The sequence below is a fragment of the Piliocolobus tephrosceles genome, chromosome 15 (genome assembly GCF_002776525.5).
Source record: "Piliocolobus tephrosceles isolate RC106 chromosome 15, ASM277652v3, whole genome shotgun sequence".
In the NCBI taxonomy this organism is placed as follows: Eukaryota; Metazoa; Chordata; class Mammalia; order Primates; family Cercopithecidae; genus Piliocolobus; species Piliocolobus tephrosceles.
The window spans coordinates 42,945,971-42,973,597 of record NC_045448.1 but is presented as its reverse complement, the minus strand read 5'-3'; the positions used below and the strand labels follow the sequence as shown (position 1 = coordinate 42,973,597).

Genomic DNA, 27,627 nt, shown 5'->3' with positions numbered 1-27,627 from the left:
CCTGCCAATTCAGTAGACCGGCCATGGTATTTGCTCTACACAGCACAAATCAGAGGGCATATTTGATAGTGACAACATAGCAGTCATTTAGCTTGTGTAGAGGGTTACTCGGGATATTTCAGACCCCCAAAATTCTACTTGTGGAATTAATTATTCACATTATTTGATCACATCAGTTAAAATACAGAGTACTTATCATTCTTTCCTTTGCACTATGGTAACAGAACATCTGTTGGGCTGAAATCAATTTTTCTCCTTTTTGTGTGAATTCGTTGATGCCTTCATCCACCCACTCACCCATCCCTCCATTTAACTAACACTCAAAGCAAACTTAACACATCTCAGATCCTCAGTGCTTCATGTGTCATTGTTTACGTCTCCTCTGATTATTTATAGGTGAGAAAAATAAAGAAGGTGGTGTGAGTTATTTGGGTGCAAAACGATATTCTAGAAGGAAGTGCTCAGCTAAAACTGTGCTAGATAAGTAACTTAAAAAAGGAGAGAGAAAAATGAAAGAAAAAATAAAAAGAGCGGCAGAGAGGAAATGGGAAGGTCTCGGGGGAAATTCGGCTTCCTATCTGTCTGGGTTTTGATTTTGAGTTGCACCAGAGGAGTCTTTATGTCTGGGATGCTGAGAAAACCAGCCCACGCCAGGCGGGCTGTGAGGACAGGATTTGGAGGCGTTTCGTTTCTTAAACTCTATAGTCTGGATTCTGGTGTCAGGGGCCTGAGCCATTTTCCTCCTCCTGTACCTCCCAGCTCCTACTCTACTTCCTCCAATCTTCCTAAGAATTCTGAGTCCTGCAGAAAGGCAGGCTTCTCCATCCTCCACAACCGAGGCGCAGGTTTCTCTTTCCTCACACCTGCACGTCCACGCCCAGCGCCCCAGCCCCTCACACCCAGGTAACTGTTAGAGTCTCTCATACACGGACATCATTAACACCTCCAGATTCCCAAGGGCTAGGACACTGAGGCCAGTGTCCACATCTGCCAAATTCCTCCCATAGCTGCGTGCGAGCTGAGTATGTTCCTAAGACGCCTAAGGAATTCAGCACGGGGCTCAGGGTCCACTGCGACGCTGAGCGGAGGACAGCGGCCGCTGTGCTGGGTCTCGGGTGGGGAGGGGTAGCGGTCCTGCCCTGAGCCCGGACTCCACAGCTTGGCGCCTGCACCGCTCCCCTCGCCGAGCCCGCGGCGGAGTCTGCAGGCCCCACGCAGCACCGTGTTCTCAGGCGCTGGGACTTCCAACCCGCGATCTCTCCACTGTAGTATTTCTTGGGACCTTCCCTGGGGTTCCCCCCGGGGCGTAGAGGGAAGGAACGTCTGGGGACAAGCGCCCAGGAAGGATCTGGATTCTGTGTCCTCCGCCGGGAGCAGACCCCACCGCAGGCGGCAGTGTGTGGGGCGCCCCCGGGATGGTGGCGGGGACCGAACCCCTGCCCCGCGGAGAAGCAGGGGGCACTGGCCGCGGTTCCCCCAGCGCTGCGGCCGCCGTGCTCGCCAGGATCTGGGGTGGCGCGGAGGGCGGCGGGCTCACACCAAAGTCCACCAGGGGCCAAAGTCTGCCGGCCCCAAGCTCCCACCGCGGGGTCGCGGGGGTTTGCTCCGCCTCGTGAGCTTGGGATTCTGGTTAAAAAGGCGACTGGGCGGAGCCAGGGGCCTTCGACGGCGGGAGGACAGCGCTGCGAGGAGGCGCCCGGGACAGTCATGGAGCGCCCCGTGGGAGTGAGGGCCTGGGTGGAGGAGAACCGGCGCTCCTTCCAGCCCCCCGTCTGCAACAAGCTCATGTGAGTCCGACACCCCCGTGGCCTCCCCCTGCCCTTGTTTCCTCCCCCTCCTCCATCTGCGCCCTCACCTTGCAGCTCCAAGTTCCTGGACCCAAAAGCCTGCAGAAGGGCGGCTTCTATCTCTTGGTTCTTGGGGGAAGATGGAGACAGGCTGTTCCGGTTCCACCACGTCAGTCTGTTCCTCTTTCTGGTGACTGTGGTCTTGACTTCTGAAGAAGGCTGAGCTGGGTCTGAGGCTGTGGGAGATGAGATGACAAGGTGCACCCCTCCTTCCGGGGCTGAGAAACAATACTCCAACCCAAGTAACACTGTACATTTTGGGAAAACTCAAGTGTGGGGAGGGTGGTTTTCAAGGCCCCAGAAGTGCACTAGAATGTAGACTAGGGGCAGCCAAATCATACAACCCAACCCTGTGCCAGAAGCCACAGGCAAAGGGGAAGGCAGAGAATCCGCTCCTTTGGGAAGATCTTGATTTCTTGCTCTTTCCAGGGCCCCTCTTTGCAGGTGTGCACGAATACACACACACACACGCACACACACACATACACACCACACCAGACCCTCCCTAGGCTACCTCTGCCAGTAGCCTCTGCCTGCAGCACCCAACAGGGTTGGCCGTCCAGCTGCCATCTTTTTCAGGCAGACCTCTCAGGCCCTCCCCTGTGGCATGGTCACCTCCCTCACCACCCCCAGTTCCATGGCAGGGCCTCACATGCCAGCTAGATCAAGGTTCACATTCCCCATTTGTGCTGTGTCCACAGGACATGGTCAGTAGGGTGGCACCTCAAACCAAACAGCAGGCCCAGGACTATGCCGAGTGTTTTTACGTCATCTCATCTCGTTCTCACAGTAGCCCCACGAGGGAGGATTTTCGTAAGTAACTTTTCTAGTGTCACAGAGCGCCTGTGGGATGGGCTCCAGACTCAACCCACGGAGCAGTTCGACTCCAGAGTCCACGCTCACTCTTGGTTACCGTCAATACCACATGGCCAACAGTCAATAGCTCCCCAAAGATCTCTTCGACCACTGTTGTTGCCCACCCCAATCAAAGATGTAGCATCGTCTTTGCCTCCTTCCACCACTTCATCCCCGTCTGCGGTCGCTCCCTCTCAGTCCTCCCATTGCTCCCTGAGGTCTCGTGTCCATTTGCCCAGGCCTCTCGCTAGCATTCGGTGGTTTGATGGCATCATTGGGATTCTTGCTTCTGCTGCACCATGCCCACCTCCATCTTCATCTTCACAAGGCGATCTCCTCGTGTGTGTGTCTGTGTCCAAATTTCTGTCTTTTAAAAGAACACCAGACGTATTGGATCAGGGGCTCACCCTACTCCAGGATGACCTCATCCTAACCTAACTACATCTCAAGGACCCTATTTCCAAATAAGGTCACATTCTGCAGTACTGGGTGTTAGGACTTCAACATATAAATTTGACAGGAGGGGTTGCTATTCAGCCCATAATAGCCCCAAGCAAGGTGAGAAGCTGCTTGAGGGTTCTGGGCAGAGGAGGGGCAGGTCTGGTTTGTGCATCCTGACTGATGGGCTGAAAGAGTTCTTGAGTGGAGTTGTTTAAGAATTGTCTGTGTGTACCTAAATTACACCTCAGTGAAGTTGATTTTAAAAAACAACTTTCCAGGTTCCCCGGCACCCCTTAGACGAAGACCAGACTCCACAGCTTGTCCACCCTCCTGGTCCAGCCTTCTCAACATCGTTTCCCAAGGTCACCCCCAGTGCTTCTAGTCTCAGAACCTCTGCACCCAGCTCTCCCACACATACCCTTCCCCAGTCAAGTTCCTTGCAGCTTCTCTCCCCTCCTTGAAGCTCTATGCAGCTTTAAGTTCTTTAAGCATGGACTGTTCATGACAGCCTCCTCCTGTCCTGCGACCTCATCCACCTTTTCAAACATCAGGTCGACACGTGTGTTTCTGGCTTATTGGGCCCAGCCTCCCAAAAGGGAAGGAAAAGGAAAGAGACTGGCTCTTCCGTCTTGTCTCCATGCCTCCCAGCTGGGCTGGAAAGCAGCCCACAGGAGAGGACACTCAGAAAGGACCTGCCAGTCTAGTTTGGGGGCTCAGACCTCCCCCATAGCTCCTCCCCTGCCATCCACACCATGATCATCCATGCAGGCAGCCTCTAGAATGCTGTGCCCCGTGTGTACAAATGGTTGGTCCCAGACCCGGCACCTCCCCTTCCAGAGGAAAGCCCTCACCCCTGCCCTCTGTGGCAGGGCCACCTGAGAAGACCCTGAAGCCCCACCCAGACACATTCTGCTGCTGATTCACCCCAGTGTCTCACCCTGAAAGGGGCCCCTGCTGTGCGGGTGGGGCGGGCTGTTCTCAGGAGGTGCTGAGGTATTTTTCCCATAAAAAGGTAACATCACACCAACAGCAGAAAGACTGAGGAGTTTGGGCACCCTTTAGTTCCAAACAGCTGACTAGATGCCCCACAGACCCAGTGCCAGCGTGGGAGTCAAGGAGCCTGGGACCTGGCACAGGTTCGGTCATTTCTTGGCTATGTGACCCTCTCTTGGCTGGCTAAATTGGCTGTAAAATGAGAGGGCTGTATTGAGTTTATTTATTTATTTATTTATTTATTTAAGACAGAGTCTCCCTCTGTTACCCAGGCTGGAGTGCAGTAGCGCGATCTCAGCTCACTGCAACCTCCACCTCTCAGGTTCAAGCGATTCTCGTGCCTCAGCCTCCCAGGTAGCTGGGATTAAAGGTGCCTACCGCCAGCCCTGGCTAATTTTTGTATTTGTAGTAGAGACGGGGTTTCGCCATGTTGGCCAGGCTAGTGGCCTCAAGCAATCCACCCACCTCTGCCTCTCAAAGTGCTGGGATTACAGGCATGAGCCACCACGCCCGGCCGGGTTTATTTATTTTATCAAATACTTAAATAGTGCTTACTACATGCTGAGCACCATTCTGAGAGCTTCCAAATATTAATTCATGTATTCTGTTTAAACTCTGTGAGGTAAGAACCGTTCCTCTATTTTACAGATAAGGTTAGTAACATGCCCCAGGGCCCATACTTGTAAACACATGCCACACTGACTTGACGCTGCCTGAGGCCCCTGCTAGATGTTACAGTCTCCTGCACCCACGAAGCCATGCCTCCAGCCAGGGCAGAGTGCAGGATCCCATAGTCAGACAGCACAGGCAAGCGGCAGGTCAAAGTCGTTTTGCCCCTACACTGCCTCATCCTGGGAAGGGGCCTCCAATTTGCTACTCTCCTGTAATTTGAGATCTTGATCACAGCCCGGGATCCTGGTTAATGAAGCCGTAGATTCACCACCACGTCATTCCCCTTGTTGGGTCAGAGGATGCAGGGGGCACACAAACAGGGACAGTCACACAGACACGATCCCAGACACATAGACACTTAGATGCACGCAGGCATGAACTGGGGATGAGAGTTGGGGGACAGGGACAGTGAGGCCAAAACAGTCCTGCTCCTTCTCCCAAGGGCCCTCAGGCTCCCTCCTGGCCCCCACAGGACCCCTGCTCTCTTCACTCGTAGGAGATGGTTTAGAACGTCTCCCCTACTTTGCGCACATTGCAGGCACCAGGAGCAGCTCAAAGTCATGTTCGTTGGAGGCCCCAATACCAGGAAGGACTATCACATCGAAGAGGGTGAAGAGGTAGGTTTGACTGGTCTCCCTAGATCTAGGCCTGTGGGCAAGGAGCCTGGCCCTGGGGGGAGGGGGCGCTTCCCACTCGAGGCCCAGAGATGATGGACTGGAGAGGGGTGGACATGTGGCTGATAAGTGGAGAGGGCACAGCTGAAATCGTAGGGCATGACTGCTGCCTCCAAGCCGGTGGGCAGGCAGTGGCACCTCCACAGCCAGCACCTCTGCTGGGGGAGCCCCGGGAAACAGCCCACGCCCTGCGGGTGACAGAGGCTTTAGCTGTGGGGCATCCTCCCCTTGGGTATAGGGGCTGGCCATGTTCGGGGGTATGTCCTGGTCCCCTCCCACAAACTTGACAGATTCAATTGGTCTCCAAAATGAGATCCTCCCCTGCAGACAGGGGCAAAGTGCAAAAATAGCATGGGTGAGGCCTGGGCTGAGTGGGTGGCAGAGGGAACGGGAGGGGCTGAGGGAGGAGGAGCTAGTGGCTAAGGGGTAGGCATGGTAGGGGGTGCCTGGAGCTGAAGAAGGAGTTGGGGCTGGGTGGCCCTCTCTTAACTAGAGGCTGCAAAACCCATTCGTGGCTTGTGGCTGGGGCAGGTGGGAGGGGGAATTTGCCTTGAATCACCCTTTGCACCTTGAAGTTTGGACTGTGCTTCTCTACTACCTACCCAAAATAAATAAACAAAAGCAAAACTTAAAGAGAAAGGTATGTCCCCTTAAGGACAGACACAGAATCTCCTCTGGTGGAAAAGGATCAGTAGAGGGGCTCCCCGTCCTCTCAGGGAGCCTGATTCTGGGGGTTCAAGATCCAGAGTCCAGCTTGATCAATAGCCTCTGTCCCCACTGAGGGCATCCAGGCCACAGCCAGGGACTGTAGTGAGCATGGGAGACTCACTTGTTCAACAAATATTTGTTGAGCACCTCATATGTGCACTGGGACACGCAAGGCTGTGCGGAGGAACGATGGGCCCCAGGCCAGCAGAACTAGCCAACCCCTCACCTCTCACGCTCCAGGGGCCCTGCACTTCTCCTGGCCACCCCCTTCTCACAAACACACCTCACCGGAGACCATTTCCTTGGTGGAAAAAGTCAATAGGAAAATCTAAAACTATACTGAGGAGGTGAGTAGACCTGGCGTGGCTATGGTATGGGAGGCACAGCTGACTGCGGATTCTTCCAGAGACTTCGGCCTTCTCTGTCAGCCCTGTCTCAGCACCCACCTCTCCTGTCTCCCTCTGTCTTTGCTTCCCTTCTCGCCCCCTGCTGCCTCTGCCCCATGCTCATCCCATGGTTTCTCCAAGCTCAGGTGGCTGAGTGTCCCCTGAGGGGCCCGGCCAGCAGCCCATTCCCTGACTCAGATGGTAGCTGAGCGATGAGGAGGGCTGGCCAGCACAGGTGTCCTCACTCTGAAGGGACACCCAGGTGTCTGGGAGGAATCTGGCTGGAGGTGGGCTTGTGACAGGGCTTGGTCCCACCCTGCTGAGGTTTTGGTGGCAGGGTGCTGCAGCACTTGCGCAGCCTCAGGGCTAAGGGTCAGCCTCCTCTCTGTCCCTGCCTATCCTCACCCAGCTGGAGCCTGGGAAAACTCCAGGCTGTGCTATGGAAGCAGTGTAACCTAGGGTCCGGGCTCCTCCTGAATAGTGAGAAAACGGGAGTCACTCAGACCTGGGTTCAAATCACACCTCTTACCAAACCACATTTTCCTCCTCGCTGAGCTCTGCCTCTGCAATAGCAGTCAGGGTACCTCCAGCTCCCTGGCCCAGCTCCCCACTCCCCAGCGTCACCTACCACCTATACTCCACCTACCTCACTCCTTTCTTGGAGCGTGCAGGTGCAGGGGGGCCAGAGGCAGATGAACTTGCACTGGGGGAATTCTCTGCCGCTTACTAACCCCGGGATCTTGGACAGGGCACATCACATCACCTCTCCAAGCCTGTTTCCATAAGCATATGGGGACAACGGCCCCTGTCTGGTGGAAGAATTCAATGTACATAGAGTATGTGCACAGAGCCTGGTGCGGAGTTGGTGCTTGATATGCATTGTTCCTCTACACCTCTCGCCCTTTCCGCCTGGCCTGCCTGAAAGGCCTTTCCAGGTCAGAAAGCCAGATTCTATTCATTAGCTGCCTGAGCCAGTACAGTTAATCTTCTAGCCTGCCCCAGGCCCCCAAACATCATTTACTTCCAAACTGAGCATAATTCCTTTAGGACTGCCCACAGCTGTTCGGGATTTTCTGCTGTTCAGTGATCTGTACCTCTGCTCCAGGCCAGGCCTGCCCCTCATCACAGGGAAGGCCTCTGAGCAGGGGACAAGAGCGAGAAAATAGAGAAAATACCGTGTAGCCTGCCTTGTAAGGGTTTACATCTGGCCCAGAGGGTCACTCCAGACTCCCCTCTCCCAACTTTTCCTTTGCCCCTCCTCCCCTCCCTCACTGTGAAAGGACCCTAGACACACACACGCACACACACACACTCTCACACACACACTCACACACTCTCACACAGGCTTCCTCCCAGCTTGGAGAGTGAGGGAGGAGAGCATACTGAAATGCTCCCTAGAAGAAAACCTGGTAGGTTTCTTATTATTTGTATGAAATAATGTCTATGGGATTTTTTTTTTTTTTTTTTTTTTGAGACGGAGTCTTGCTCTGTCGCCCAGGCTGGAGTGCAGTGGCCGGATCTCAGCTCACTGCAAGCTCCGCCTACCGGGTTTATGCCATTCTCCTGCTTCAGCCTCCCGAGTAGCTGGGACTACAGGCGCCCGCCACTTCGCCCGGCTAGTTTTTTGTATTTTTAGTAGAGACGGGGTTTCACCGTGTTAGCCAGGATGGTCTCGATCTCCTGACCTCGTGATCCGCCCGTCTCGGCCTCCCAAAGTGCTGGGATTACAGGCTTGAGCCACCGCGCCCAGCCGTCTATGGGATTTTTGTTTGTTCATGTTTGTTTTTGTTTTTTAGAGGTGGGGTCTCACTCTGTCACCCAGGCTGGAGTACAGTGGTGCAATCATAGCTCACTGCAGCCACAACTTCTGGGGCTCAAGCATTCCTCCCACCTCAGCCTCCCAAGTCGCTGAGACTACAGGCAGACATCACCATACTTAGCTAATTTTTTCTAGTTTTTGTAGAGATGGGGTCTCACCATGTTGCCCAGAATGGTCTCCACTCCTGGCCTCAAGTGATCCTCCCATCTCCCAAAGTGCTAGGATTACAGGCATAAGCCACCACATCCGGCCTATGGGTTGTTTTCAATAAGGAAAGTAAATATTGTTCCTTGTAGAAAATATGAGAAATATAGACAGAAAAATCCTTACCTCATTCATAATCCCACCACGCAGAGGGCCGCTGTGAACAGGCTGCCTCTGTTATATTTGTGTTGCTACAAACTAAAACCCTGCTGGGTATAGTTTTGAATCTTTAACATAACTTTAGCATTTTCCATTTTCCCCTTTTATTAACAGCTATTCAAAAACATAGTTTTTAATGGCTGCATAATGTTCCATATTTTGAATCTACCGTCAAATATTTACATTTCCCCATAATTATATTAGCATTACTTTTGTCATTCTTACCATCATCAATACTAATAGCTAGAGGCTCATTGAGCACTTACTATGTGCTGGGCACATATGTGTAAAGCATCCCTGGCATCTTCACAGCTACATTTTGAGTAGATAACTGTCATTTGGTAGATGAGGAAACCAAGGTACAGAAAGGCTAACTGAATTGACCAAGGGCACATAGCACCCTGGCAGAGCTGAGGGCTTTTAACTATGCACTGCATTAAAAACAGCCTTGAATGTACACCACTAGACAGGTATGTCTCTGATGAACTGAGGTCTCATTCCTGAGGTGGAATTACTGAGGTCAAGGTTGTACAGTGACCAGCTATCTGGATTCACCCAGAACTTTCCCAGTTTTAGCACTGAGGGTCCTGCATCCCAAGAAACCCCACAGTCCCTCCAGGGGTGTGAACTGCCAAGGCACTTCACGCCCATGGCCAAGTTGCCCTTTAGAAGGGTGGTGACTATTTGTGCCTAGTGGCAGACTGCAGAGCCACATCTCTCTAGGTCCCTCGAGGTCAGCTTGGTTTCTCTGAGTAGATGCTGTTGATAACATTCCTTCAACTATTTGGCTGGGGCTTTTAATACCTAGGCAGTGTGTGACGGGTGGAGAGAAAACCGGTCTGCCTTCTCCTCTTCCTCCCAATTCCGTGGGGTGATCTCAGTAAATTAGGGACTTAGGATGAAATTGGAAAAATGCAGTAGGAGCCCCGCCCCCCAGCCCGGGAGTGCACAAGAGGCACATACTCCCATCCCCCACAGCACCTAACTCATCCCAGGCTGCCAGCAACCTCCACAGCCCCACCTGCTGCCAAGGCGTCACCCTGGCCAGAAGCTCCAGAGCCACATACAGCCTTGGGTCCAAGCTGCGGCTCCGGCTGGAGAGTAACCAGCTATGTGACCTTAGGCCAGCTGCTTTACCCTCTGAGCCTTGGTTTTCTTTCTTTGTTTTCTGCGGAATGGGGTTAATGATACCTTTGGAGGCTTTGCTGTGAGGTTTCTGGTGGAAAAGGGCCTGGCACAGCCCCTGGTATACAGTAAATGGGTGGGTCCCCTACCTGACTGCTGGCTCATTCACTTCCCCAGTGAGCATTTCATCCAGCTCCTGCCCGCCAGCCAGGTAACCACCGTTGCATCCTGGGTACTCTGGTCATCACTTGCATGTCCAAGACATGATCCCGTGTGTCCCCAGCACTCCATGGTATGCACCAGAGAGACAGGCCTCGGGACAGAAGTGATAGAGCTGCCCATCAACTCTGAGGCCTTCAGAAAGTTCTCAGGTTTCCCAGTCAGAATTCAGGGCCTGGGCAGTGGCCAAGGACCTGGAAGAGAAAGTGGGGAGGGTCCAAGCCTCTCTCCTGTCCCACAGGTATTTTACCAGCTGGAGGGAGACATGGTTCTCCGAGTCCTGGAGCAAGGGAAACACCGGGATGTGGTCATTCGGCAGGGAGAGGTGAGGCCAGATCCCAGCAGGGTGGGGAAGAGAAAGGCAGCCACAGCTGGGATCCTGGCCCTGGCTGAGGTCTTATCCTCCCTACCTTTTCCTGCTCTCCCACACCCCACCTGCCAACCTGCCCCTTCCCCATCCTCCCTCTTCCAGGCCACCCCATCCTCCCTCTTCCAGGCTGCTCCATTCTCAGCACAGTCCAACATTCCCTGTGGTTCCCTGGTGTAGCGGCTGGGCAGAGAAGAGGGCCCAGGGTGGACAAGCAGTACCGCTCTGCTGCCCAGGGGTCAGCTGGGCATGCCCAGGATGTTGGGGGAGCTAAGGTCTCCATGAGGGATAGTGGCCTCACTGTGCACCTTATCTCTACCACTGCAGATATTCCTCCTGCCTGCCAGGGTGCCCCACTCACCACAGAGGTTTGCCAACACCGTGGGGCTGGTGGTTGAGCGAAGGCGGCTGGAGACCGAGCTAGATGGACTTAGGTAAATTCTGTCTGGAGGGCTGGGGCAGAGAAAGGGCAAACAGCAAAGGAGCACAGCTCCAAACTGCAGCTGAAAGGATCCTAGACAGACTCAAGAAAGCATGTCCTGGCCACTGAGTGGGCAGGAGGGCTTCACAGCAGAGGCAGTGGAGATCCTGTCTTTGTTGGCTGATGGTGGAGGAGTAGGGTGGGGTGGATTCTGTTCTCTGTGACCCCCTGGAAGCCCACTCATCATGATGACCTTTGGCTGGAATCAGAATCTGTGCTTTCTGCATGAGGTTGTGAACCCTGAAAATGTGAGACAGGTCTCAGTTAATTTAAAAGTTTATTTTGCCAAGGTTGAGGACATGTGCCCGTGACACAGCCTCAGGCGGTCCTGACAACATGTGCCCAAAAGTGGTCAGAGCACAGCTCGGTTTTATACATTTTAGGGAGACATGAGACACCAATCAACATATGTAAGATAAACATTGGTTCCATCTGGAAAGGTGAGACAACTGGAAGCAAAGGTGAGAAGACTCAAAGTGGGAAGGGGGCTTCCAGGTCACAGGTAGATAAGAGACAAATGGTTACATTATTTTGAGTTTCTGATTAGCCTCTTCAAAGAAGGCAATCAGATATGCATTTGTGAGCAGAGGGGTGACTTTGTGTAGAATGGGGGGCAGGTTTGCCCTAAGCAGTTCCTACCTTGACATTTCCCTTTACCTAGTGATTTTGGGGGCCCAAGATATTTTCCTTTCACATTTCCCCCTTTTCTTTTTAAAAATCTTTTGGAGAAAGCATTTTAGAAGAAATTGAGTCTCTGGTCCCAGGTTTTGTCTGATCTCTCATGGCTAGGATGGTTTATTCCTAGATGGGTAGATCCCAAGTTATTAGGGAAGTTCAGTTTTAGAAAGTTGTGAAGTCTCATGTCTTACAAAGAGGAAATATGGGGAGGAAGGGAGAAAAACAACAACCAACAAAAGAGCAATCCTGGAAAATCGATATAGGCCACATTACTCTGAAGTTCACACATTAGTAGGCAGGTATGAGAGTGGTTTAGGTATGTAAATAGGTTGCTGATATTTTCTTCTGAAGTTTAAGTTGTCTGGCTTCAGTTTTCAGGGCTTTAAGAAAGCACAGCTCAGCTTTCAGTGACTCCAAGTTAGGAAAAACAAACAAAAAAAAGAGTAAAAAAATTGAAAACATTATTTTGAAAACTTGTAGTCCAGAAAAATTAGAATTCAGTCCAAATCGTAGAAAAATAATAAAAATTGAGAAACATTAGGCAAGACTAGAATCTAACAACAGATGTACTATAGTTTTCAAAACAATTTTTCTCTCTCCAGTTTCCCATTTTAAAGACAAATCATGGTAGGACTGATTTGCTTTATTATACTTGGCCTAATTATTTGTATACAGTGCAGCAAGAATAATTTTTTTTTTTGAGACAGAGTTTCGCTCGTTGCCCAGGCTGGAGTGCAATGGCACGATCTCAGCTCACTGCAACCCCCACCCCCTGGGTTCAAGTGATTCTCCTGCCTTAGCCTCCTGAGTAGCTGGGATTAAAGGCACCCGCCACCACACCTGGCTAATTTTTTGTATTTTTAGTAGAGATGGGTTTTCACCACGTTGGCCAGGCTGGTCTTGAACTCCTGACATCAGGTGACCCATCTGCCTTGGCCTCCCAAAGTGCTAGGATTACAGGCTTGAGCCACCACACCTGGCCAAGAATAATTATTTTTTACATAAGCTTTTAAATTGACTCTGATGGAACTTTTTTCCATAGAAGGAATCTCAGATAAGAGCTTTTTTTAAAGCCAACCCTAGCCATGGATATATGCTATTAAATACCTATGAGTTGGGTGATCTTCTTGAGGTTCCAAGGTAAACTTGGGGCTTTTGGACCTGTCACCAGAGACAGGGCCTTTACTTATCAGAGGTCAGGAACCCTATACAGGGAAGGTATGAGGCCAGTTTCCCTAAGGGGTCTTTATTGGCTCCATAAACCAATCTTCATTCCTTAAAGGAAAGCACACCATTCCAGTCAAAGCCTTAATAAAATAACCAGTTTCTCCAATTATGTCCTGTTGCAAAATGAAAACAGATTCTTATTGCACTTATGCACACAACTGTATTGCCATAAGTTAAGAATACTCACAAATAGCTTCTAAATTCTGGAGAAATCAGGTAGAGAGAAAAAAATATGCTCCAAATTTTGTTCATTGGAGTATACTAAATTGTTAAAAGCTGTCAATAGCTCAAAAAAAAAAAAAATTTCCTTGACTCTGAAAAAAACAAAACAAAGGATCAGCAACATTTAAAGCAAAAGTAAAAAAGATTACTTTAGTCTTCTATGAGTTCAGTTTACATAGTTTACTCCTGTTATGCTTGATATTCATGAACATTTCAGCTCTCCATGAGAGTCCTGAAAGTTTTTCTTCTCTATTCTAATGTCACTATCTCCAAGGTTATCAGAAACCTGCATTTAAGAATACCTGTGTTCTCCGGGCACAGGGGCTCACGCCTGTAATCCCAGCACTTTGGGAGGCTAAGGCAGGTGGATCACAAGGTCAACAGATCAAGACCATTCTGGCCAACATGTTGAAAGCCCGTCTCTACTAAAAGTACAAAAATTAACTGGGTGTGGTGGTGCACACCTGTACTCCCAGCTACTCGGGAGGCTGAGGCAGGAGAATTGCTGGAACCCAGGATGTGCAGGTTGCAGTGAGCCGAGATTGTGCCACTGCACTCCAGCCTGGCAACAGAGTGAAATTCCATCAAAAAACAAAAACAAAAACAAAAACAAAAAAACGAGCACCTGAGTTCTAGAGCTGATTTTAAAGCTACCTCCTAAAGAGAACCAAAACAGGACAATTATCTGTGAATGAGAAAGTTTTAAGGCAGCCATAGTCAAACACACAGTTGGCAAGGAAATTTGTTACTTCTGTGGCACACAATAATTTAATACAATTATGATTATTACCGATTATGTGCACTAAGTTTTATCAGAATTATAGGAGTTTCCCATAAATTTGGAATGCATACCAATAATACATTTATACAAATACAGCCCAAAGAAAACCAAACACCATTTCATATTTGACAATGCTTCCTGTATAATTTTTATACCAAATAACTATGTCATTTTTGGACATTAGGGAACCCAATATCTTAACAGATTAATTAGATCAGAAAAAGATATAATTTATTATTTGATTTTGGAAAGTTTGTCAAATATCAAAGGTTTAAAACTCTTGATATCACAATATAGGATGGTTCATTTAACCAAAGTAATAACTCGAGGATTTCAAAGAAGTGAAAACCTTCATTCTTTGAGAAGAGACTTAATGTTCCAAACAATAAGCTCTAATAAAAATAGCATGAAGCCAGGCGCAGTGGCTCACACTTGTAATCCCAGCATTTTGAGAGACTGAGGCAGGGGATCACAAGGTCAGGAGTTCGAGACCAGCCTGACCAACATGGTGAAATCCTATCTCTACCAAAAATACAAAAATTAGCTGGGCATGGTGGTGTGCACCTGTAATCCCAGCTACTCAGGAGACTGAGGCAGGAGAACTACTTGAACCCAGGAGGCGGAGTTTGCAGTGAGCCAAGGTCACGCGCGCCTCCGCACCACCGCGGGGGACAGAGAGACACTCTATCCCAAAAAAAAAAAAAAAAAAAAATAGCATGAACCCAATTAACTATAGCTTTAAAAATTATATCTTGACGATAAGATATAATTTCCATAAACCTTTCATAACCTTTACTTAGGAGTCAGTTAATGCTTCAAGAAAACTTTTTAAATCTGACACAGGGGCCTATATGCTGGTCTTGCATCAGTGTACCTTTGACATTAATGACTAATTTATAGATAAACTGAACTTATTTATTTATTTATTTGAAATGAAATTTGCTATTGTTGCCCAGGCTGGAGTGCAATGGTGTGATCTCGGCTAACTGCAACCTCCACCTCCTGGGCTAAAGTGATTCTCCTGCCTCAGTCTCCCAAGTAGCTGGGATTACAGACATGTGCCACCATGCCTGGCTAATTTTGTATTTTTAGTAGAGACGAGCTGTCACTATGTTGGTCAAGCTGGTCTCAAACTCCTGACCTCACATGATCCACCCAACCTGGCCTCCCAAAGTGCTGGAATTACAGGCATGAGCCACCACCGCACCCAGCAAGAAACTGAACTTATTTTATCTCTCAAAATTGGTCCTTACAATCTCCCATGCCCACCTCTTCCATGATAGTCCCTGGGCCTTAAGGAGTTGAATAGCTTTAATTTCTATCCCTGTGTTTCAGGAATGCAGTTTATTTTGATTGGCATCTTCTACTGGGCCTGAAGATGGGGCTTTAACTGATGTCAGTGTCTAAAATTTAGCAGGACTTGGTCGGGCACAGTGACTCACGCCTGTAATCCCAGCACTTTGGGAGGCCGAGGTGGGCGAATCATGAGGTCAGGAGTTTGAGACCAGCCTGGCCAACATGGTGAAATGCTGTCTCTACTAAAACTACAAAAAATTAGCTGGGAATGGTGACAGGCACCTGTAATCCCAGCTACTCAGGAGGCTGATGCAGAAGAATTGCTTGAACCCGAGAGGTGGAGGGTTGCAGTGAGCCAAGATCACACCACTGTACTCTAGCCCGGGCAACAGTGCGAGACTCCGGTCAAAAAAAAAAAAAAAAAAAAAAATTTAGCAGGACCTGGTGTCCTTTTTAGACCCAGGAGTCAAAGCCCTGTAACTTAATGTCATAAGGACATTAAAAGCACATACAGAGAGATACACAGATGTAATAACCTTAACTTTTGAAAAAATTTAATCTCATTTTTTTCCCTAAGCAACCCAAACTTAATAATAATGTGACAACTTGATCATATAAAAGTTTTTATTTTGTTTTTTTAAATAAATCATCTTATTGTGACTTACACAGACCATTCATACTATGCTTGGACTTTCTGGTTTGTCCTGAACATCCCTCCTTCTTCAACAACCAGTCATTTTACTCTACAACTAAATTTACCATACAAGAGTCTTTCTCATATGAAATTATTTCTCTTTAAGCTTTCTTACCACAAAAAACTTCTTTGTTTTTATAACTTTCTTTATATCTCTTTTATTTCCTGGTTCCTTTTATCTGGTTTTATACATGACCTTTAAATAAGCCTTAAATTAGACAAAATGGTTCACTTTTTTTAAAAGGACGCACCTTTTTTTAAGAAAGAATGTTTTCCTACAAATATATTTTTATTGGAAAGTACCCAAATAATGAAATATCTACTATTTAATTTAACTTTAGATTCTAAATTATGACAAGGTTGTCTACAAGTATTTATCCTATTGCATTTACATAATTATTTTATTTTAATCATTTACTTAGATTATTTGTAAAAATTGTGATTGTCATTATTTAAAGTTATGGAACCACCATTGCAAAATTAGAACTGAGACAGTGAAAATGATTTGACCTAAGTGATTCCATCTTGCTTCTAACCTCCAAGCTCTCCTTGTTCATTTCTGGGTATAGGCCGAACTAACTTTGAGAGGAATTTAGTTTAGTTAATTAGAACACCTTTTTATATTTTCAGCAGTGAAACATTGTGTATACAACACATACATAGATGTCTTAGGCATGCTAATAGAAGTACATCTTATAGATTCATAACAACTTTTTTTTTTCTATCTTAGACTTTCAGATTCTTTTTCCTTTTTCTTTTTTTTTTTTTTTTTTTTTTTTTTGTGATAGAGACTTGCACTGTCACCCAAGCTGGAGTGCAGTGGCACAGTCTTGGCTCACCATGACCTCCGCCTCTCAGGTTCAAGTGATTCTCCTGCTTCAACCTCCCAAGTAGCTGGGATTACAGGTGCCCACAACCACGCCCAGCTAATTTTTTGTATTTTTAGTAGAGACAGGATTTCACCATGTTGGCCAGGCTGGTATCAAACTCCTGACCTCAGGTGATCGACCCACCTCGGCCTCCCAAAGTGTTGGGATTAAGGTGTGAGCCACCATGCCCAGCCAGACTTTCAGATTCTTGATAACCTGTTTTACAACCACAGGCAGTTGTCAGCTAAATAGCCTTAAAGTTGCATATTAAAGGAAACAACTCACTGGACGCAGTGGCTCACGCCTGTAATCCCAGCACTTTGGGAGGCCAAGGCAGGTGGATCACGAGGTCAGGAGTTCAATACCAACCTGGCCAAGTTGGTGAAACCCCATCTCTACTAAAAATACAAAAAAATTATCCGGGCATGGTGGAGGATGCATGCAATTCCAGCTATTCAGGAGGCGGAGGCAGAGAATTGCTTGAACTCAAGAGGCGGAGGCTGCAGTGAGCCAAGATCACGCCACTGCATGCCAGCCGGGGTGACAGAGTGAGAATCCGTCTCAATAAAAAAAAAAAAAAGGAAACAACTCAGGTGAAAAATCAAATAGCAAAATTTACATTATAAGGTACAGAGAGAATAAGTCTGATGGTGCTAGAGGGAGATTAAAGATGGGTGCTGGCTGGGCATGGTGGTTCATGCCTATAACCCCAGCACTTTGGGAGGCAGAGGCAGGCGGATCATCTGAGGTCGGAAGTTTGAGACCAGCCTGACCAACACGGAGAAACCCCATCTCTACTAAAAATACAAAATTAGCCAGGTGTAGTGGCACATACCTGTAATCCTAGCTACTAGGGAAGCTGAGCAGGAGAATCGCTTGAACCCAGGAGGCAGAGGTTGCAGTGAGCCGAGATCATGCCATTGCATTCCAGCCTGGGCAAGAAGAGGGAACCTCTGTCTCAAAAAAAAAAAAAAAAAAAAAGATGGATGCCAAGTCAAACATAAAATTATAGAAATCTATCATAGGATTGTATAAGGAGACCAATTTTATTTAGATAGGGACTACCTTTCTTTTAACTGGATCTCTGAGCTCTGGGCAAAGCCCACACTGAATCCTGGGTCTCCAAAAAGGGAGAATTATTATGAGCTTAGACCACGTGATGCTTTTACAGTGCACTTAAAAAAAGGTTTTTTTAAACAAAGACATTTCTAAGTGTCTAAACCACACTCTTCCACACTTGATCTTAGTCAAAGGCCCAGAAGCAATAAAACCACTCTTCCTTAAAAACTCAAAAGTAAGAGTAACCTCAGTTACAATAACTATTTTAGGAAAAAAAAAAAAATTCCAGATAACACAATATAAAAGTAAGCAGTTTAAGAGATGAGATCAATATATCTTTTTACATTCTTGGGGTTCCATAAGGAAAAACAGGTTTCTTCCCCAAAAGGAGTCTAGTGCCTTCTTCATTTTCTTTAAGAAACCGCAGGCCACTATAAACTATTTTAGGTCCCTCATGCAGCAGAGGGTGCAAGAGAAAGGAGAGACAGCAGAAGTAAATGAAGAAAACAGAATTCAGTCAACTGAGAAGAAAAAAACTTTTGCTCAAAAAAAAAAAGGGGGCCGGGCGCGGTGGCTCAAGCCTGTAATCCCAGCACTTTGGGAGGCCGAGACGGGCGGATCACAAGGTCAGGAGATCGAGAACATCCTGGCTAACCCGGTGAAACCCCGTCTCTACTAAAAAATAAAAAAATACAAAAAACTAGCCGGGTGAGGTGGCGGGCGCCTGTGGTCCCAGCTACTCGGGAGGCTGAGGCAGGAGAATGGTGTAAACCCGGGAGGCGGAGCTTGCAGTGAGCTGAGATCCGGCCACTGCACTCCAGCCTGGGCGACAGAGCGAGACTTCGTCTCAAAAGAAAAAAAAAAAAAAGACAAGGTCCTAGGAGAAAAACAAAAACATGAAGGTTAAATACACACACACACACACACACACACCCCTTGGATGTTAGCTTTTAAGTAAGCTGACTTTTAACCATTGAGCTCTTTTAAAAAAATCTTTTTAAATCTCATTACTGTATTTCAGCAGGAAAACAAATGCTGCTGTTTCAGAAGTACAGCCATTGCTCTTTCAGTTTTGCCTGGTTAGCAAAAGGTGGCCTTGTTATGTAAATCAAGCCCCTTAGCAGTCAAAATAAAAAATCTTTCATCTTTTTTTTCTCCTTTTGCTGGCCTTTTTTCTCCCTGCACCAGACCAGCTTTTTTTTTTTTTCCATGACACAGTCTTGCTCTATCACCCAGGCTGAAGTGCAGTAGTGCAATCTCAGCTCACTGCAACCTCCGCCTCCCGGGTTCAAGCAATTCTCCCGCCTCAGCCTCCTGAATAGCTGGGATTGCAGGTGCGCGCCACCGTGCCCAGCTAATTTTTGTATTATTAGTAAAGACGGGGTTTCACCATGTTTGCCAGGCTAGTCTGGAATTCCTGACTTCATAATCTGCCCGCCTCTGCCTCCCAAAGTGCTGAGATTACAGGTGTGAGCCACTGTGCTCGGCCCTTTGTGTGTGTGTGTGTGTCGGGCGTGGAGGGGCGGGGAATTTAGCCACTCCAGAGGCCTTGTTTCCCATAATTTGGAACTTCTTTAGGATTTGATCAAGTCAGGCAGAGCTGATCAAACCCAATGGGAAAAAGACTGAAACAACAACAAAACAGAAACAAACAACAACAACAAACAATTAAGCAAAACAAACGATCGCACAGCTTCCATGATCACTGAGCACTCTAATGGTCAGCAGAAATTAAGAGCAGCTGGTCGTTAACTTTAGCCAAGACAAACCCTCAATTCAGCTACTTACCCAGGGATGGGTCTCAGGCTCAAGACAGCTCTCTACCATCCTAGAAGCAGGAAAAAACCCTCCTTTTTCCTACTGGAAGCGAGCTCAAACTTCATTGTCATGGAAACAGGAAAACTTGCCTTCCTTGTTGGAAACAAGTAAAACTCAAAAAGAAAGAGGGAGTTGTACAGCGAAATAAACTTCAGATCTCGACCAAATTTGGGGAGATCAGGGATTCTCTAGAGGGAGTGCTCCCAGACCTCAGCAAATTGTCCTATTGGTTTGAGCCATAAAGTTAGCTCACGCCAGTACGAAGCACCCTTAGGAGATTTGTCAAAGGTCAGGGGCACCTCCACTCAGAATCCCTCTGAGGTTATCAAAATGTCAACTTCAAAAATTTGAAACAGGTCTTAGTTAATTTAGCAAGTTTATTTTGCCAGGGTTGAGGACGCATGCTCGTGACACGGCCTCAGGACATGTGTCAACAGGACATGTGCCCAAGAGAGTCAGAGCACAGCTTGGTTTTATACATTTTAGGGGGACATGAGACATCAAATTAACATATGTAAGATGGATATTGGTTCGGTCCAGAAAGGCCAGACAACTCAAAGCAAAAGCAGGATGACTCAAAGCAGGGAAGGCCTTCCAGGTCATAGGTATAAAAGAAACAAAGGGTTGCATTCTTTTGAGTTTCCGATTAGTCTCTCCACAGGAGGCAATCGGATACGCATTTATCTCAGTGAGCAGAGGGGCACTTTGAATAGAATGGGGGGCAGGTAACTGGTCATAGTGGCTCAGGCCTGTAATCCCAGCACTTTGGGAGGCCAAGGCGGGTGGATCACAAGGTCAGGAGATCGAGACCATCCTGGCTAACACCGTGAAACCCCATCTCTACTACAAATACAAAAAATTAGCCAGGTGTGGTGGCGGGCGCCTGTAGTCCCAGCTACTCCAGAGGCTGGGGCAGGAGAATGGCGTGAACCCGGGAGGCGGAGCTTGCAGTGAGCCGAGATCATGCCACTGCACTCCAGCCTGAGCGACAGAGCAAGACTCCATCTCAAAATAAAAATAAAAATAAAAATATGGGGGGCAGGTTTGCCCTAAGCAGTTCTCAGCTTGACATTTCCCTTTAGTTTAGTGATTTCAGGGGCCCAAGATATTTTCCTTTCACAAGGTCTTCTGGGAGGGGTGGGATGTGTAAAGCAGGCCAGAGGGGTTCCAGTCACACCCACCTCTCTCAGTGCAGCCAGAACTGCTGCTTCCCCCAGAGTTTAGAGTCACGGCCAGTGCCTCCCTCAGCTTGTTTCTCTACCCCAGCTCATTCCACAACACGCACTGACATCTGGATGGCACTTGCTATGTCCCAGATGCCTGGCTAAGGCCTTTGCATGCATTTATTCATTGAGTCTTCCCAACGATCCTATGGGGGAGGTGCTGTTATCATTACACAGAAGTTAAAGTTGCTAACGCGTTACTTGCTAGATCCGGCATTATAGAGAAATACGGAGTTAGGGCCAGGACAGTATAAAGAGGAATGGGAGTCAGCACCAAAGAGGGGAAGAACACAGGCCCTGCTGTCGACATTCTGATTCCATAGCCCGGGTTCTCATTTGGTTCTGACCAGTCATCCAATTCTTTTCCTCTGAAAGGAGGAAGTAAACTATTGCTCAGGGAAATAGAGATTTTCCAAAAGTTCAACAGTGTTGGCCGGGCGCGGTGGCTCAAGCCTGTAATCCCAGCACTTTGGGAGGCCGAGACAGGCGGATCACGAGGTCAGGAGATCGAGACCATCCTGGCTAACACGGTGAAACCCCATCTCTACTAAAAACTATAAAAAACTAGCCAGGCGAGGTGGCGACGCCTGTAGTCCCAGCTACCCGGGAGGCTGAGGCAGGAGAATGGCGTGAACCCGGGAGGCGGAGCTTGCAGTGAGCTGAGATCCGGCCACAACACTCCAGCCTGGGTGACAGAGCGAGACTCCGTCTCAAAAAAAAAAGTTCAACAGTGTTTTGTTTGGTTGGTTTTGTTTCTCTCTCTCTCTCTTTTTTTTTTGATAAGGGGACTCACTCTGTCACCCACGCTGGAATGCAGTGGCATTATCATTGTTTGTTGTATTTTTTAACTAAAAAAAATTTCAAGTTTCCCGTCAGGTTACCAGGATCAGGATACTATGGCCCACATGTCTTGTATAATAGGCATTTTAAAAATACTTGTTGTTTTTCTGATTATCAAAGTCATACACATTCATTCTCAAAATCTGGAAAAGTACAGGAATGTGAAGTGAACAAAATTAAAATTACTTGTTACTAAAAGGATAAATTTGATGGTATGTGAATTATATCTCAAGAAAACAAAATAATAAAAAAGGGAAAACAAAAAAATTGTCATGTCACCAATGAAACCAATGAAACCTAAACTTCCGTCTTGTCTTATTTCTATGCATAGCTATATCTTTTTTTACCTAAAAGAAACTCATGAGTATTTCTCTTTTTTTTGGAGATGGAGTCTCACTCTGTCACCAGGCTGGAGTACAGTGGCACAATCTCAGCTCATTGCAACCTCCGCCTCCCGGGTTCAAGCGATTCTCCTGCCTCAGCCTCCTGAGTAGCTGGGATTACAAACATGCACCACCATGTCTGGCTAATTTTTGTAGTTTTAGTAGAGACGAGGTTTCACCATGTTGGCCAGGCTGGTCTCAAACTGCCAACCTCAGGTGATCCACCCACCTCGGCCTCCCAAACTGCTGGGATTACAGTTGTGAGCCACCACATTCAGTCGAGTATTTCTTACACTATTAAATCTTTACAAAAAACACACTGGCTACATAATCCATTCACTGTGTAACAGTCTGTTGTAGAGACAGACACATGATCTTATCTTCTAGAAAAAATGTGTCCCAAGGGACTTTAATATAAGGAGTCTGATGGAGAGGATGGTGTCCTCAATATCATTTTATAGCAAATTCAATAACACATTTCATTTGGCTGCTTTTGACCTTTAATAAAAGCCAGGGACTCAACATTAAAATGCCACTCCAAAGGCAGTTCCCGGAGGGCACTACCATCCAGTTATGAAGCTTTCCGGGGCCAGCTCCATCCCAGGGTAGGATTTAGGCTGCCAGGTGGGTGGATGCACTGTGTGTCTGTAAAGCATCTCCCATCAGCAGGACCACATCCCTTTTAAGAGCAGACAGAGCTGGCCTGGGCCCAGGAGCTGGGTTTGGGCATTAGGCATTCAGTCAACAGGCGTTCCTGGCACCCACCATGTGCAGCACACACAGGGACCTGGGGCCCATCCTAGCCTGCCAGGCGCTCCTCAGGCCAGGGGAGGAGCTCACTGTGCCAGACTGGGGGCTGGGGTGGGCTTTAGGGGTCTACTGAAGGCTATATGTACATGTACGTGGGCCTTACCCCAGAAAAGAGGTCAAAGCTTTGCTCCAACTCTCAAAGGCAATCATGACCCTGACAAGAGAAGAACCCCTTAACTGGGGGACATCTTCTGCGTGTTGGCTTCTTTTTTTTTTTACTTATTTATTTACTTTTGAGACGGTCTTGTTCTGTCACCCAGGCTGGAATGCAGCAGTGCAATTTCGGTTCACTGCAACTTCCGCTTCCCGGTTCAAGTAATTCTCCTGCCTCAGCCTCCCAAGTAGCTGGGATTACAGGCCCCTGCCACCATGCCTGGCTATTTTTTGTATTTATTTATTTATTTTAAAGTAGAGACAGGGTTTCACCATGTTGGCCAGGCTGGTCTTGAACTCCTGACCTCAAGCGATCTACCCATCTCAGCCTCCCAAAGTGCTGGGATTACAGGCATGAGCCACTGCGCTCAGCCATGTTGGTTTCTTAAGTGTCCGTGCACTCTGGCCTACAGCACTGCAGGCCAGCAGAGCGTCCAGCCACTGGCCCTGGTTTCAGGCTCAGCCTTAGCTTCCTCTTTGGGGAAAACGAAAGCACTGCGATTAGAAGCTCTCTAAGTTTCCAAGATTGTCTTGAGACTGGCCTGCTTCCACCACTTACAGGCTGTGTAATCCTTGCCAGATTGCTCAGCTTCTCTGAGCCTCAGACTTCTATCTGCTTTGTCTAGTTTCGGGAACTAGTTTGGATCTAGTTTTGGGAACTGGAGAGAGCGGTGTGAATTCTGGGGTAGCACCCCTCTCAGGGGGCACGCGTGTGCTTCTGAAGAGCAAGGTGTTAAGTGACCAATGACCACTAGGGTGTGCTAACACGGGTGGAGCAGACAGCAGCAGAGCCAGGCCTGAGTGGGGCTGCCCTGAAGCCACCCAGATGGGGACAGCAGGGTTGCCTGTCCTCTGCTCTGGCAGGTACTATGTGGGCGACACCATGGACGTTCTGTTTGAGAAGTGGTTCTACTGCAAGGACCTCGGCACGCAGTTGGCCCCCATCATCCAAGAGTGAGCCCCCAGCCCAGCCCCTGCCTCTTGCTTTCCTGGGGCTCTGCATCAGCACCTGATGGCCTGGGAGAAAGTCTCCCCTCCCAGGGTGGGGACCCTGGCCCAGAGAGCCCAGTGCCGCTGGAGGGAGGGAGGAGCAGCAGCACGGGGCTGGGAGGGAAAGGATGGCAAACACACAGCTGTGTGGGGCCCTATGAGTGTGTGTGGGCTCCTGCACCTGACCGTGAGTATGGTGTACGTGTGTGTCGCTGGTCACTCCAATGGGAGTGCTCGCCACTCCTGCTCCTCCCTGTTCGTCCCTGCAGGTTCTTCAGCTCTGAGCAGTACAGAACAGGAAAGCCCATCCCTGGTGAGGCCGCTAGGAACTGCCCTTCTCCTTCCCTCCCTCCTCTTCCAAAATAAGATGGGTTTTGGTCCAGGGGACCGGGGAGTCTCTTTGTGAATATTCTGCCCAGTTCTCAAGGTACTGAGAAGATGGCAGCCAATGGTACCCCCTACATGGCTGCTTGATCACTGAGCCGGATCCAGAGCCTGTTCTGGCAATTGAGACCTGGGGCCCCTGGGAACTCAGCCCACTGGGGCTGGGTGGGCTGGGTCCTGGGTCCTGAGGACACCGACTATAGTCATGCTGTGGGTGCAGACCAGCTTCTCAAGGAGGCACCATTCCCTCTGAGCACACGATCCATCATGGAGCCCATGTCCCTGGAGGCCTGGCTGGACAGCCACCGCAGGGAGCTGCAGGCAGGCACAGCACTCAGCCTGTTTGGGGATACCTATGAGACCCAGGTAATGCAGTCCTGGGACATCCGGGGCATCCTCCCAGCAGCCCTGGAAAATGGGAACCAGTCTCTCACTGCCTGTCTCTCTGTTTCACACACACACACACACACACACACACATGCCACATTTCAGAGGTTGTAGACATGAGCATAGGCATTTGTGCTCCCTCCCTGACACAGAGGGCGATGGCTTTGCTGCGAGCGAAGCCTGTGGAGGCTATATGGTCCCAAGCAATTTTAAGAACTAAATTCACTTTCAGAGTTGGAGGCTCCCCTACTCACTGGCAGCTTCCTGAGGGTCTGCAGTTTTCCCCTCGCTAGGAATTCCTGAGCCTTCAGCCAGTCACAGCCTTGGAAGCCAAAAGGGAGAGAGTTGTTTGGGAGTGAGAGTTGGGTGGAGAGAGGGATTCAAACAAGGCTGACTTTCTTTCATCCCACATGTATTAAATGCCTGTTATGTTTCAGGCTTTAGTGGGAGAGTAGGATAGAGTTGCTACCTTAAAGAATGTATAGTTTGTGGCCAGGCGCAGTGGCTCAAGCCTGTAATCCCAGCACTTTGGGAGGCCGAGACGGGCGGATCATGAGGTCAGGAGATCGAGACCATCCTGGCTAACACGGTGAAACCCCGTCTCTACTAAAAAAATACAAAAAAAAAAAAAAAACTAGCCGGGCGAGGTGGCGGACGCCTGTAGTCCCAGCTACTCCGGGGGCTGAGGCAGAAGAATGGCGTAAACCCGGGAGGCGGAGCTTGCAGTGAGCTGAGATCCGGCCACTGCACTCCAGTCCGGGCGACAGAGCGAGACTCCGTCTCAAAAAAAAAAGAATGTATAGTTTGTTAAAGAGATGGACAAGTTAATCAACAATTGCCACAATCATGTGATAAAGTATCTGATAGAAAAGCTATAGGAAGCTATAGAAGGATAAAGGAGGAACTCAGGCTGAAAGGGAAGTCAAGGGAGGCTTCCTGGAGGAGGTGACGTGCACATTGCATTTTAAAGCTAGTGTAGGAGTTTGTAAAAGAAAGGGAGGTGGAGAGAGCATTCTAGGTGAGGGAGAAGCACGAGCATAAGCTGTTTCAGGCTTGAAACAGCCTGGCACTGGGAGTAGCTGAAGTTAGCCAGAGGTGGAGCTGGGGAGTGGGGGTACAAGTGTGACTAGTGGACTGTGGAGCAGCAGGCAGGGTCCAGGTCCTGGTAGGTCTGCTGGCTTAGGCAACAGCACTCCATCCAAGTATTGAAGCAGGGAGTGACAGGCCAGAGTGGTGTTTCTGTACCATGTGTGGGGACGAGGCTGGGAGGGCAAGAGTGGTGCGGGGAGACCTGTGTTCACCTGTGCTTTACGGCTTGCCACTGGCATGTCCCGTGGGCTTTGAATGAGTTAGTCTGTGCAGGGATGCTCATGGCCACAGGCTTCCCATAGAGGCCCGGCCTGCTGCTCTTGGGTACCAGGGACGTCCTGAGCTTACACAGGGCTGCGAGAACATGCGCACATGTCACAGCAGTGCCACTCAGCCCTGCACCCCACCTCTGCCATACCCTGCTCTTACCTGCTTCGGTTTACATGAATGAACTTGCACCCTCTCCGGGGCAGCAGGAGCTGGCCCTGCACAGTAGCTGTGTGCTTCCAGGCTGGTGCATGTCAGACAGGCCTCAGCCTCACCCTCCTGGTCGCTTCCGCCTCCGGAGGCCAAACTCAAAACCTCTCTCGGAGAAACGGAGGTTGCACCCTCTGGGAAGCTGATGTAAATGTGTCTCTGGCGTGCCCTGGTGGGCATGCCTTCGCATGAGCACACATCAGAGGGACCATGGGTGCACTGCGTGTGAAAGGCAGGCATGTGTGATCCCAAATACATGCCTGCCTTTGGCAGTGGCGGGCACAGGGAGGCCTGCAGCCCAGGCAGCCCTCCTCTCCAAGTCCTGGTCTCTTCTCAGCACATGGGGATGGGGCTGTTTATGGGCCTCAACCCTGCTCCAAGCAAGCCTGGTGTCTGGGGGCAGGTTCAAGACTATCTCGCATGTGGGGCAAGAAGCACCAGAAGTTTCTGTTTCACCTCCCACCAGGTGACCGCCTATGGGCAAGGCAGCAGCGAAGGCCTGAGACAGAATGTGGATGTGTGGCTGTGGCAGCTGGCAAGTGGGGCCCAGGGACAGGGTTGCAGAACCCCCTGCCAGAGGGCATCAGCCCACTCCTGGGACTGGGGCTCCCACACGGGGCCCACTCTTGGGGCCTTGGTGCCCAGGCAGACTCAGACATTCACCCAGGTGTTGAGGCCCAACAGTCTCCATTTGATTCTCCTGCTCCTCTTCTCCAGGAGGGCTCCTCGGTGGTGACAATGGGGGGACGGCACCTGAGCCTGGCCCCTGATGACAGCCTCCTGGTGCTAGCTGGGACCTCGTGAGTACGCGGGGAGGGCTTTCCCTGGGATCCTCAGGGTCCAGCTCTGTGTGACCCCTGCTCATCTGTGTGTCCACAGGTATGCCTGGGAGCGAACACAAGGCTCTGTGGCCCTGTCTGTGACCCAGGACCCTGCCTGCAAGAAGCCCCTGCAGTGACCCTGTTGCCGTGGCCTGAAGCAGCCACAGGTGTGCCTTGCAAGCACCCTCAAGTGCCATCCCTGCCAAACAACTCTCCTAGCCCTACTGCTCCTCTGTGTACCTCCACAGACCTGGACATTGTTGTCACCCACCCTCCTGCCCTTCTCAGCCCAGATGCCACGCCCCTGAGTGGGCAGCAATTCCCCATCTTCTCCGGCAGCCTCAGCCTACTGCCTTGCCAGTCTTGCCAGGTGGTCTACTCCTGGCTCAGCTCCTGACCATTCCTCTGTCCCTGCAGACTCAGTGCAGCACTTCCCCGCCAAGAAGGCCCTCAATAAAGGCTTCCTGGTGAACGCA

At 49.3% G+C, this 27,627-nt stretch overlaps 1 protein-coding gene across 5 annotated transcripts; it reads left to right on the top strand.

The window, feature by feature from the left end:
• The first annotated feature begins 228 nt into the window (after positions 1-228).
• On the top strand, positions 229-27,627 carry HAAO (3-hydroxyanthranilate 3,4-dioxygenase). 5 transcript variants are annotated; one of them, XM_023195723.3, is made up of 10 exons: positions 229-1,787; positions 5,347-5,425; positions 10,344-10,427; positions 10,797-10,903; positions 23,868-23,957; positions 24,263-24,306; positions 24,598-24,743; positions 26,797-26,865; positions 27,048-27,130; positions 27,210-27,627. In XM_023195723.3, the coding sequence occupies exons 1-10, from the start codon at positions 1,708-1,710 to the stop codon at positions 27,286-27,288; spliced, it is 861 nt and encodes a 286-aa protein (XP_023051491.1). In that variant the 5' UTR covers positions 229-1,707; the 3' UTR covers positions 27,289-27,627. The 5 variants fall into 5 exon arrangements, 2 of the variants coding, with proteins under 2 accessions (XP_023051491.1, XP_023051490.1); XR_002727182.3 differs by adding an exon at positions 6,431-6,537 and having other exon boundaries at positions 1,726-1,787; positions 26,797-27,130; XR_002727180.3 differs by having other exon boundaries at positions 26,797-27,130.

Excerpts from the sequence above, each read along its gene's own strand:
- HAAO (XM_023195722.3), top strand. The coding sequence starts at position 1,708 with ATGGAGCGCCCCGTGGGAGTGAGGGCCTGGGTGGAGGAGAACCGGCGC. Across the intron at positions 5,426-10,343 it reads ACATCGAAGAGGGTGAAGAG|GTATTTTACCAGCTGGAGGG; the intron begins GTAGGTTTGACT and ends CCTGTCCCACAG. Across the intron at positions 10,428-10,796 it reads TGGTCATTCGGCAGGGAGAG|ATATTCCTCCTGCCTGCCAG; the intron begins GTGAGGCCAGAT and ends CTACCACTGCAG.